The sequence below is a fragment of the Hemiscyllium ocellatum genome, chromosome 29, assembly GCF_020745735.1.
Source record: "Hemiscyllium ocellatum isolate sHemOce1 chromosome 29, sHemOce1.pat.X.cur, whole genome shotgun sequence".
Lineage (NCBI taxonomy): Eukaryota > Metazoa > Chordata > Chondrichthyes > Orectolobiformes > Hemiscylliidae > Hemiscyllium > Hemiscyllium ocellatum.
In genome coordinates, this window is record NC_083429.1 from 54,622,865 (window position 1) to 54,636,072 (window position 13,208).

The 13,208-nt window shown below is 46.3% G+C and overlaps 1 protein-coding gene across 1 annotated transcript in view; it reads left to right on the top strand.

Moving 5' to 3' along the window:
• The first annotated feature begins 6,129 nt into the window (after positions 1–6,129).
• Positions 6,130–13,208, top strand: part of vps11 (VPS11 core subunit of CORVET and HOPS complexes) — a 41,578-nt gene continuing 34,499 nt past the window's right edge. The window contains exons 1-2 of the mRNA XM_060846779.1: positions 6,130–6,292; positions 7,425–7,573. Of these exons, the coding sequence (XP_060702762.1) occupies positions 6,136–6,292; positions 7,425–7,573 (306 nt within the window). The 5' untranslated portion in view covers positions 6,130–6,135. The remainder of the gene's footprint in view (positions 6,293–7,424; positions 7,574–13,208) is intronic.

Consider the following 13,208-nt stretch of genomic DNA (forward strand, 5'->3'; position numbering starts at 1 on the left):
GTCACTCAAAGAGTGGTGAGTATGGAATCACTTCCACAGTCATGGCCAAACCATTTTATGATTTCAAGGAGCTGGAAGGTGTATTAGGGAACAAAAGGGATCAAAGGAGAAAGGGTAAAATTGAGTACATGGTACTGAGTTGGATGGTCAGCCATGATCAGAGCAGGCTCAAAGGGCTGAATGGCCTACTCCTCCTTCCCAGGTTTCGGTCAATGTTCTGCACTAACACAATGACCCAGAAATTGAAGCAACCTCAATCGTAGGCAACATCTTGGCTTTGGCTGATCAAAGTTGAAAAGTGTGGTGCTCGAAAAGCACAGCAGGTCAGGCAGCGTCCAAGGAGCAGGAGCGTTGATGTTTTGGGCATAAGCCCTTCATCAGGAATGCAGATAAGTGACAGGTGACATTACCAAGAAGAGAGAATTCAATCTTTTCCACCTTTGGCCTAATGGTGTTGCAATTGCTAAATTTCCTACTGTCCACATCCTGAAGATTATCATTCACTAAAACGTGAACTTGGCAGAAGTGGATACTGCAGATGTTAGGGATTAGAGTGATGCTAGAAAAGCACAGCAGGTCAGGCAGAATCTGAGGAGCAGGAAAATGAGAACATTTCGGGCAAAGGCCCTTCAGGAATTCCAGTCGAGTTTTTTTATTTTTTTTTTCCTTGCTCCTCACATGCAGCCTGACCTCCTGTGCTTTTCCAGCCCAATTAAAACCCGAACTTGACTAGCGACATAAGTAGCTGGTTAAAGCGCAGCAATTCAGGCAGCAACCAAGGAACAGGAAATTCGACGTTTCGGGCATAAGCCCTGTTCCTTGGATGCTGCCTGACCTGCTGCGCTTTAACCAGCAGCACATTTTCAGCTCTGATCTCCAGTATCTGCAGACCTCACTTTTTACTAGCGACATAAGTAATGATGCCAACATTGTGGGTTCAATTCCTCTACCAGCTGAAGTTACCATGAAGAACACTCCAACCTGTCCTCTCTCCTGACTCTGGTGACCCTCAGGTTAGACCACTTCCAGTCGTCTCTCTCTGAGAGAGCAGCCCAATGGTCCAGGTCGGACACTATCAACTTTTTAAAAAGATTCTGTATTCACGAGTGGGTTGGGGCTAGGGGTTTTCCAGTAAGTATTCCACCTCCTGTATGGCCAAAGCCTGTCTGCCCTCGACTAAGCCATAAGTCAGGATTGTGAGAGAATACTCCTCACCTGGTTGGATTCTAGTGTAGCTTTAACATCACTCGAGGAGCTCAACACCATCCAGACAAAACAGCCCAATTCATTAGCATGCAAATTATCAGGTTCCACATTCACTTGCCTTACCACCAATGCACAGTGTGTACCACCCACAAGATACGCTTCAATGACTCCCTTAGCCTTCTCCACCAATACACCAAGCTTGTGATGGAACATAGCACAGAACAGCACAGGAACAGGCCTTTTGGCCTTATGTGAATGTGCTAACTGTAATGCTATTCTAAACTGATCACATTTGCCAGCACGGGATCCATATCTATCTATCCCTTACTTGTTCATGTCTGTCTAAATGCCTCAATACTTACTATTATCTGTTTTTACCACTTTCCCTGTCGGTGTGTTCCAGGCACCTATTGTCGTCTTTTTTAAAAAAAACCTTTCCTCACAAACCATCTTAAACTTTTTCCCTCTCACCTTAAACCTATACCACATTGTATTTTAAAATTTCCACTGGGGAAAGACTTTCCACCCTATTCATACCCATAATTTTATAAGCTTCTATTAGGTTGTTTTTCAGCCTGTGATGCTGTAGTGAAAACAATTCTAGAGTGTGAAGCTGGAAAAGCACAGCTGGTCAGGCAGTATCCGAGGAGCAGGAGAATCGATGTTTTGGGCATAAGCCCTTCATCAGAAATGAGGATGAATGTTTCGTCCTCAGTAAACTCCAGCCCCACTCCAGGTCCTAACCCCCAACCCTGCCATGTGTTCACCATTTCCCCCAGACCTTCCCCCTCACCAAGGACGAATGTTTAGTCCTCAGTAAAGGCCTCCCCTTTATCCCTCTACTGTCCCAGATAATGAGTTTGACACATTGACCTTGAATGTTTCTTCCTCCACCTCTGTGCCTACCTTTTATCATCAAGACACCCACCCACCCAGCAAGGACCCCTTCTTCTGCCTCCAACACACCTCATCCATCTGGGCACCCCAGGCTGGCCTGCTACCCACCCGTGACCTCTTCATTTCAAACTGCCACCGTAACATTGCCTCACCCATTCCAACCTCTCTCCCTCACAATGTGCAGCCCTCCACTCCAACCTTAACCTCACCATCAAACCCGCAGACAAGGGGTGTGCAGTAGTAATGTGGCACACTGACCTCTACGCTGCTGAGGCCAGGTGCCGACTGCAGACACCACCTCCTACTGTCCCCTTTGATCACGACCTCCTCTACCATCACTAAACCATCATCTCCCAGACCATCCACAACCTCCTCACGTCTGGGGATCTCCCATTCCAGCCTCCAACCTCATTGTCGGTGAACCCCGCACTGCCCAATTCTACCTCCTTCCTAAGATTCACAAACCTGACTGCCCCAGTCGACCCGGTCTCAGCCTGCGCATGTCCCACTGAACTCATCTCTCCTACCTTGATACTGTCCTGTCCCCCTTAGTCCAGGAACTCCCCACCTATGTTCGTGACACCACCCTGGCCTTTCACCTCCAAGATTTTCATTTCCCTGGCCCCCAACACCTTATCTTCACCATGGACATCCAGTCCCTGTACACATCAATCTACCATGACGAAAGTCTCCAAGTCCCCAGTTTCTTCATCTCTAGCTGTCCCAATCGCTACCCTTCCTCTGATACCCTCATCTGCCTGTCTGAACTGGTCCTCACCCTTATCAACAACTCCTTCCAATCCTCCCACTTCCTCCAAACCAAAGGTGTAGCCATAGGTACCTACATGGGACCCAACTATACCATTTTTGTCGGATACAAGGAACAGTACACCGGCACCACCCACCACCTGTTCCTCTACTACATCGATGACTTTATCGGTGCTGCCTCGTGCTCCCATGAGTAGGTTGAACAGTTCATCAACTTTACCAAAATCTTCCACCCCAACCTCAAATTCACCTGGACCATCTCGGCAACCTCCCAACCCCTTCCTGGACCTCTCCATCACCGTCTCTGGCAACTGACGAACCACAGACATCTTCTACAAGCTCACCTCCTCCCACAGCTACTTCCTGTAAAGACACCACCCCTTATTCCCAATTCCTGTGCCTCTATTGCATCTGTTCCCTGGATGACCAATTCCACCTCCCTTCCCATCCCACATGGTTGACAATGGCCCTCCAGCGCATCGCTGCCCAACACAAGGACAGAGAGTGGTGGGCCTGTGGAATTCATTGCTGCAGAGTGCAGTGGAGGCCGAGATGCTAAATGTCTTCAAGGTAGAGATTGATTAATTCCTTGTGACGTCAAGAATTTAGGGCTACAGGGAGAATGCTGGTAGTGGAGTTGAAATGCCCATCAGCCATGATTGAATGGCGGAGTGGACTCGATGGGCCGAATGGCCTTACTTCCGCTCCTATGTCTTATGGACAGAACCCGCCCCCCCCTTCCCGGGTCCTCAACTCCTAACAGACCCGACTACCAGAGACTTATTTCCCTCCCCACCTCTATCAGTGTTCTAAAAAAACATTTCCTCAGCGACTACGTAAGGTCCACACCCCCCACCAACCTGCACCTCACTTCTGGCATCTTTCCCAGCCACTGCAAGAAGTGTAAAACCTGTGCCCACACCACACCCCTCACCTCTGTCTAAGGCCCCAAGGGATCATTCCACAGACATTTTCGTCAGAAATTCACCTGCACCTCTCCAAATGTCATCTACTGCATCCATTGCACCTGGTGTGGTCTGCTCTACATCGGGAAGACAGAACATCATCTCTGGGACACCCATGCCCACTGTCCCATGGCTGAACACTTCACCTCCCCCTCACACATGCAGGTCCTGGGCCACCTCTGCCAACAAACTGTTACCGCCTGACACCTACAGGAGGAACTCCTCATTCTGCCTTGGGACCCATGCTCCTCGGATGCTGCCTGACTGGCTGTTCTTTTCGAGCACCACACTCTCTCTCAACTCTGATCTCCAGCATCTGCAGTTCTCACTTTCTCCTGAAAACAATTCAAGTTTCAGACCTAGGAGCAGAGATTAGGCCATTCAGCCCACTGTTCAATCATGGCTGTTAAGTCTCTCATCCCCATTCTCTCACTTTCTCTTAGATAGGTTCTTGAGTATCAAGGATTACTATCTCGGTCTTAAATATACTCTCTGACCTGAACCTCCACAGCCTTCTGAGCAATGATCCCTCACTTCGTCATTCTGGCTAAAGACGTTGCACTCCAGCGGCCCCTTCTTTCTCGTCTAACCTGTCCAAATCCTTCTGCAGCCTCCCTAACTTCTCAATGCTACCCATTCTACCTGTCTTTGTATCACCCTGTGTCTGTGTGGGTTTCCTCTGGGTGCTCCAGTTTACTCCCACAGTTCAAAGATGTGCAGGTTAGGTGAATTGACCATGCTAAATTGCTCATAGTGTTAGGTGTGTTAGTCAGGGGTAAATGTAGGGTAGGGTCTGAGTGAGATATAGTTAGAAGGGTTGGTGTGGACTTAGGCTGAAGGGCCTGTTTCCATACTGTAAGGAGTCTATTTACTGAAGACTTTCCTCTTGCATTTGACTTCCCAAGGTGCATAACCTGACATTTATTTGGATTAAACTCCATCTGCTATTTCTCTGCCCAACTTTCCAACTGAGCTATGGGGTGGTACGGTGGCTCAGTGGTTAGCAGTGGTGCCTCACAGCGCCAGGGACCTGGGTTCGATTCCAGTTTTTGGTGACTGGGTGGAGTTTGCATATTTTCCCTGTGTCTGCGTGGATTTCCTCTCGGTGCTCTGGTTTCCTCCTCCAGTCCAAAGATGTGCATGCTAAATTGCCCATGGTGTTAGGTGCAGTAGGCAGAGGGAAATGGGTCTGTGTAGGTTACTCTTTGGAGGGTCAGTGTGGACTGAAGGGCCTCTTTCCACACTGTAGGGAATCTAATCTATATCCTGTCGATAACCTTCCTCGTTGTCCAGAACTGCACCATGTTTTGTGTAGTTTGTAAACTTACTAATCAGATACTGACATTTTCATCCAAATACTTTATAGAGGTTGCATACAAGGGGTCCCTGTGTATTGTTTGACCAAGACAATGTTGTGTCCAATGGAGTTAGATTAATGTTGTTGGGGGGAGGGGGGTGACGGGATGGTGGAGTCCAGCCAGTGACAGCACAGAATGGCGAAGTAGGCTTCGAAGGGCTGAATGGCCTCCACACTCACTTCCCTCCAAGGCCCCAAGGGATCCTTCCATATCTGCCACAAGTTCACCTGCACCTCCACACACATCATCTATTGCATCCGCTGCACCCGATGTGGCCTCCTCTATATTGGTGAGACAGGCCGCTTACTTGCGGAACGCTTCAGAGAACACCTCAGGGACACCCGGACCGACCAACCCAATCACCCCGTGGCTCAACACTTTAACTCTCCCTCCCACTCCACCGAGGACATGCAGGTCCTTGGACTCCTCCACCGGCAGAACACAACAACACGACGGCTGGAGGAGGAGCGCCTCATCTTCCGCCTGGGAACCATCCAACCACAAGGTATGAATTCAGATTTCTCCAGTTTCCTCATTTCCCCTCCCCCCACCTTGTCTCAGTCGGTTCCCTCAACTCAGCACCGCCCTCCTAACCTGCAATCTTCTTCCTGACCTCTCCGCCCCCACCCCACTCCGGCCTATCACCCTCACCTTGACCTCCTTCCACCTATCCCACCTCCATCGCCCCTCCCCCAAGTCCCCCCTCCCTACCTTTTATCTTAGCCTGCTTGGCTACTCTCTCTCATTCCTGATGAAGGGCTTATGCTCGAAACGTCGAATTCCCTATTCCTGAGATGCTGCCTGGCCTGCTGTGCTTTGACCAGCAACACATTTGCAGCTGTGAAGGGCTGAATGGCCTGGTGTTGGCCAACCGGTGACCACGTGATGAGCGGTTCCCCTTTAAGGAGGGTCACATGACCCTGCGATCACGTGACTGTAAGATGGCTGCCTTCCTGCAATGGAGACGGTTCGTTTTCTTCGACAAGGAGCCGCTGCTGGAGCGGGGGGAGGCGGCCGCCGCCGCCACCGAGTTCCGCTGCCCCGGGGACTCGGCCATCAGCGTCTGCACCAGCGGCAGGGGCAGCCTGGTGCTGGGGGATATCCTTCACCTCAGCCCGGGGAGGAGAGGAGGGGGGCGGGCCTCGGACTCTCTCTCTCCCCCACCCCACCCCCGGGGCCTCGGCCTCCCGCCACCCCCCGGGGCCTCGGCCTCGGCCTCCCGCCACCCCCCCCCCCGGGGCCTCGGACTCGTCTCTCCCTCACCCTCCGGGACCACGGACCCTCTTTCCCCCTTGGCCTGGGCTTCAGGCTCCCCTTCCCGCCCACCGCAACCCCCAGGCTTCAGGCCGCTCCCCCTCCTCGGCCCGTGTGCCTCCCATCCCTCCGTGAAGCCTCTGCTTCTGCCTCTCGGACCGGGGCTGCAACCCCAGGCTCGGCTACAGGAATGTGCTCGGTCTGGGGTGGCTCAGTGGTTAGCACTGCTGCCTGTCAGCACCAGGGTCCCAGGTTCAATTCCAGCCTCGGGCCACTGTCTATGTGGAGTTTGCACATTCTCCCTTTGTCTGTGTGGGTTTCCTCTGGGTTCTCTGGTTTTCTCCCACCATCCAAAGATGTGCAGGTCAGGTGAATTGGCCATGCTAAATTGCCCATAGTGTTCAGGGATGTGTAGGTTAGCTGCATTAGTGAGGGGTGAATGCGGATAATAGGTCTGGGGAATTTGTCTGGGTGGGTAACTGTCCAGAGGGTCGGTGTGGACTTGTTGGGCCTGTTTCCACACTTTAGGGATTCTATGAGTTTTTTTATGAGGCTTCCACTCCCTTTAGGAGGAGAAAGTGAGGTCTGCAGATGTTGGAGATCAGAGCTGAAAATGTGTTGCTGGAATGAAGGGCTCATGCCCCAAACGTCGATTCTCCTGCTCCTTGGATGCTGCCTGACTGGCTGTGCTTTTCCAGCAACACATTTTCAGCTTCCACTCCCTGTCCTTGGCTGGATCAATTTCCTGCAGCAGGTCTTGCTGCTGTTTGGACTGAGAGCAGGAGGGGTCTGAAGCTGCTGCAGTCTCTGTGCTGGTGATTCCGTTTTAGAGGAACAGTTGCCAGTGAATCTTCTCAACCTTCTGACAGTGATCAAGAAAGTGTCTTGGTCCTGATTCATGTTGTGATACTTTCTCCACCTCTCAAAATTGGGTTTGTTGGATTTGTAATGAAGGAATTCCTTAACCACATAGCACATATTGAGGGGAATATCTGGTTTGTGCCTCGAACATTACAATCCACCTCCTTCCAAGCATACAAGCTGCGAGTTACACACCTCTACCAGCTCAAGCAGCACAGTATTCTGGTCTCAGTGGGCGAGGATGAGCTTGGCATTAATCCTCTGGTGAGTGATAACTTTGTTAATTGGCTGATAAGTCTGAGATTCGATTCCCACTGTCCATATGCGAGATTATCAACACATCCCTGACAGTTTGAAAATGCATATCAAGCAAAGAGAAGCTGTAGCAATCAAGTTCATTTGCTCACTTGAGAGCTAAACTTAATATATATTAACATTATTACTTTCCTTTCACCTGCCCCAGTCCAGTTTTTCTATGAACTTTTCATTGGACCCTGTATCCTTGGGTACTGGATCCATAAGCACTCTTTCCCAGCTTCCCCTCAGCGCCTGATCAGGGCATAGACCTGAACCATTGGGAGTGGTGTCACTCATAGAATTTACAGTATGGAGGGGAGGTATTCTATCGATTAGTAGAGCTATCTAGTTACCAGTATCCAGCACTATCTCTGTAACTCTCTCAGTTCATCACTTTCAACTATATATTCAGCTTTCTTTTGGAACCTTGTATGGACTCTGTTTCCAGTGAAGTTTCTCCTCATCATACTCCTAGGTCTCTTGCTGACAATCTTGAAATTGTGATCCTTGTGACTACTGACTTGCCAGCTCATGGAATCCTTTATCCTGTCAAAGTTGTTCATAATTTTGGATATCTCAAGAAAATCACCTCTTAATGTTCTCTGCTTCAATAAGAATAAGCCCATTGTCTCATCTTGTAGCTAAAGTACCCAATTACTGGTATCATTCCAGTAACTCCTCTTTGCACTCTTTTGAAAAGATTGAACAAATTCTTTAAATAATATGCCCATAACTGAAATTGAATACAGTACCCAAATATGGTCTGACCGTTGATTTGTAGAGGTGTAGCATCACTTCTTTGTTTTTATAAATAAATGCATTGAGTATAAACCTATTGATCCTATGAGGCACCTTAACAACTGTTTCAACTTGCCTGGCCACCATTGGAGAATTATGCAGTCGTGATCTGAAATTCCTTTGCTCCTCTATTCCTCTCAGAGTTGTACTGTTCAGCCTGTGTAGTGTCTCCATGTTTCTTCTACCAAAATGCATTCCATTTCTCTGCATTGAAATTTATCTGCCAGGTAATTGGTCAATTTGTCAAAGACCATCTGAAGCCGATCAATATCAGTTTCACAATTCACCCGAGACTAGTATCATCTGTAAATTTCAAGGTTTTGCCCTCAATACCCAGCTCAGAAAGATTTATGTAAATCAGAAAAAGCAAGGATCCCAACACTGATACCTGAGAAACACTACTTTCAACTAGTTTCCAGTCTGAGAAATCCCCATCTATACCTACCCTCTGCTTCCTATCCTTTAACCAGCTTCTAATCCATGCTACTAAGGACCCAGCAATTTCAAACATTTGTAATTTATTAATCAATCTGCCATCAAATGTTTTCTGAAAGACCAAATATGCAACATCCACAGTACTATTGTCATCCACTGCTTGTGACTCCTAATCAAAAGATCTAATTAAATTTGTCATACATGACTTGCCTTGACAAAGTCATGTTGATTGCCGAGAGTATTAACTTGCATTTATCTGTGTATAAATACCTTATCCTGTATTATGGTCTCTGTCAGCTTTCCCCGCTACTGGCAGCAAGTTGATAGCTCTGTAATTTCCTGGGTTGTTATTTGCCCCTTTCTTAAACAATGGTGTCAACATTTCCAGCTGCCCCTGCCCCAGGACTCATTCGACATTCAGAGAGGCATAGAAGATTTCTGTCAATGGCGCCACAAGTTGCTCCCATAGTCTCTCAGCATTCCAGCATACATCCCATTTGGGCCTCGCAACTTCTCTACCTGGAGTGCTGCCAGCCTTTTTGACACCTCTAACACTAGACTGTTTCGTTGTTAAACATCTGCATTTTCAATTCAGTCCTTGTCACATTTTTATAATTTGGTAAAGACAAAGAAAGTACTCATTTCGTACCTCTACCATACCATTGCTTCAGTGAGCGGCTTACCCTGCTTGTCCCTTTTGGAGCTCGCTCTATTGTTCGCTAGTCTTTTGCTATTAATAAGTTTGATAAACATATTACTAGTTGTTTTAGCACAGCCTACTGTTACAACCCGGGGTAAACCTCTCTGCTAATTTAAACTAGCAACACAGAAAAAATTCACCCTGTGCTGTAATTTATTAAAATTCGAGAGGCAAAGAACTATCCCAAAAGTCGTTATTTAAATTAAAAATTAACAACTTTAATTTTTTAAAGTCTAACAGAAAATAGTTAATTAACAACTATTTACAACACATTTATCTAAACTTTTCTTTTACCTTCCCCTCTACAATACTGGCCTGATAAAGCCCCTGATTAAGAATTACAGAAAAATTTAAATTTCAAAACAAGCCAGCTGTTGAATTTTCTCCTGGTATCTTCCTCTGTAGGTTTGCTCTCCAGGTCGGTGTAGGTCCTTTTTCCAGTGCAGGCTCCTTCTCCAGACAGGTACCTCTCGGCTGCCTACATCTGTTGGCAGTTCTCCTCCAACTGTTCAATGTATTTAATATTTATACCCTAAAGCATCAGATTGTTTCATTGGTTTTTAATGTTATCAAAATACCAAATTTAAACTTGATTGGAGTTTAGTATCTGGGCAGATGATGAAGGGGTTATACCCGAAATGTCAACTCTTTTGCTCCTCAGATGCTGCCCGACCTGCTGTGCTTTTCCAGCACCACACCCTCGATGCATAATTTAAATTAATTGGCTGAATTTGAATTTGCTCTTTGTCTCAGAGCAACCCAGGTGCTGCTAGCTGCTGTACCAAATGTTACACTGTAAATTTTCCAGCACTCTGTGTGCTTGCTAAGCCCTTCGACTCTCTTAACGGTACAATACCCCTTATACCTTCATAACACCTACCATCCTTTCCTCATGTTGCTCCTTAGTTTTCCTAATTCCAGCCTTAGCCTCTCCCCTACACATGAGGTAGTCTTCCTGATCTATATTGCCATTGTTATTCCAGTATGCATCATGTGCTTCAGTTTATTTCCTCATTTTTCCCATCAATATTCTCAGTCATCCAGAGTACTCTAGCTTTGGGAACCCTGTATTTCTCCTGGTTGTGTACCTAGCTTGCACCCTATTTACCACAGTTTTGAAATTCTCCCAGTTTTTGCCCTCTTTTATCCACCAAAATGCATTTCTAATTAACCTGTTTCAGATCAACTTTTATACGCCTAAAATCTTTTTCTGTCTGGGATCTTAATCCTTGATTTTTTTGCCTCTTTCAAACTTACTAATTATAACAAGTTTAAATATTATTTCTCAAATGCTTCCCCCGCTCTAATCTCCACTTGGCCTGCCTTAGCTTCCTCACTGTTAGGAATGAAAGTGAACTGTTCCAAAAAATTCTCCACACATTGCAGGAATTTCTCCCCTTTTATGCACTACACTCTATCTTTTTCCCAGTCTACTCTGGGTAGTTCAAATCACCAACTATCACAACCCTACCTGTCCTGCCCATCACCATGATCTGCCTACATGTGTTCTCCCGATCCCTGATATCTGTGCGCAGAGTAAATCTAGACGTTAAAACTGATTGGGCCAAGCTTTCCTGCACCATGACCTACTTCTGCCCCATGATAATTCTATGACTTTGAAAACTGCGAAGTGTGTTGTTGGTATACTGGTTAATCCAGCAACAAGTTGTATTTACATAACACCTTTCATGTAGTTATGACACTGATGGGAGGACTGCACCTGGATATAAAGACTCACTGTTTCCATGGGTGTACCAAATGTAAATGTCTTATTGGCATCAAAAATGACTTAATTGGTGTTAACTAGAACCAAAAAGGCTTTCATGAGGCTTTTCAATAAACTCAAAAATAACACATTTATTATTTCCAAACACCAAGCAAACTGTTTATATCTTTGAGTATACAAATTAGTTGATCTCCCCTTAATCCTAAATCTACACACATACATGTACACAGTCAGGTCACAGAGCTACACAGCACAGATCTGTAGCAATTTGTAGGAAAAAATAGGGGAAAACCTGTTGATTAAGAACTCCAGCTAAAAGGATTGGATGTTTGTTGTTAGCTATCTCCCATTGCTGTCAGTTACAGAAATCTCAGACCAAATCTTATATTTGGAAGACAAACCGTTGGGAGTTTTGAAACTTTATTGGATTTTTTATTCACCCAAACTACTTCTGAAAGCGACACTAGAGAGTGCTGCTTTCACCTTCAAGCTTTAATGCTTACAGACAATATTACATCCTTGTAAGCTCCAACTGCTCACAGTTTCTACAGCGTACTGACAAAGCACCAGCACCTCCGTCCAGAAGCTATTACTAGGCGATGGCATCATCTATCCATTGGGCTTTTCTGGTCTGTTTGCTCAACAATTAAATCAAAAAGCTCCATCTTTTACCTTTCTCGAAATCTTTGGGCACTGCTTTCCAGTTCCAAACAATCTCCTGGCAAATCCTTGCAGTCCAGTAATGTCTGAATGCTTATTTTCCCAAATATAGAAGATACTGTGGAAAAGGAAAAGGAAGATAAAGAATGTGGGGAAATAGATGGTGACATCTTGAAAAATGTCCATATTACAGAGGAGGAAATGCTGGATGTCTTAAAACATATAAGTGGATAAATCCCCAAGATCTGATCAGGTGAATCCTAGAACTCTGTGGGAAGCTAGGGAAGTGACTGCTGGGCCCCTTGCTGAGACATGTTTATCATCGATAGTCACAGGTGAGGTGCTGGAAGGCTGGAGGCTGGCTAACATGGCGCCACTATTTAAGAAGGTGGTGAGGACAAGCCAGGGAACTATAGACTGGTTAGTCTGACATCAGTGGTGGGCAAATTGTTGGAGAGAATCCTGAGGGACAGGATGTACATGTATTTGGAAATGCAAGAACTGATCAGGGTTAGTTAACATGGCTTTGTGCATGGAAAATCGTGTCTCACAAACTTGAATTTTTTGAAGAAATAACAAAGAGGATTGATGAGGGCAGAGCGGTGGACACGATCCATATGGTCTTCAATAAGGCATTCGGCAAAGTGCCCCATGGGAGACTGGTTAGCAAGGTTAGATCTCATGGCATACAGGGTGAACTAGCCATTTAGTTATAGAACTGGCTCAAAGATCGAAGACAAGGTGGTGGTAGAGGATTTTATTTTCAGACTGGAGGCCTGTGACCAGTGGAGAGCCACAAAAATCGGTGCTGGGCTTTTTGTCATTTATGTTCATATCCAAATCATTTATGTAAGAGATACAGTTAGTAAGTTTGCAGATGACACCAAAATTGGAGGTGTAGTGGACAGTGAAGAAGGTTACCTCTTAAACAATGGGATCTTGATCAGATGGGGCAATGGGCTGAGAAGTGGCAGATGGAGTTTAATTTAGATAAATGTGAATTGCTGCATTTTGGGAAAATAAATCTCAGCAGGAGTTATACACTTAATGCTAAGGTTGCGGGAGTGTTGCTGAACAAAGAGACCTTGGAGTGCAGGTTCATAGCTCCTTGACAGTGGAGTCGCAGGTATATAGGATAGTGAAGAAAGCATTTTGTATGCTTTCCTTTATTGGTCAAAGTATTGAGTACAGGAATTGGGAGGTCATGTTGGGGCTGTATAGGACATTGGTTAGGCCACTGTTGGAATACTGCATGCAATTCTGGTCTCCTTCCTATTAGAAGG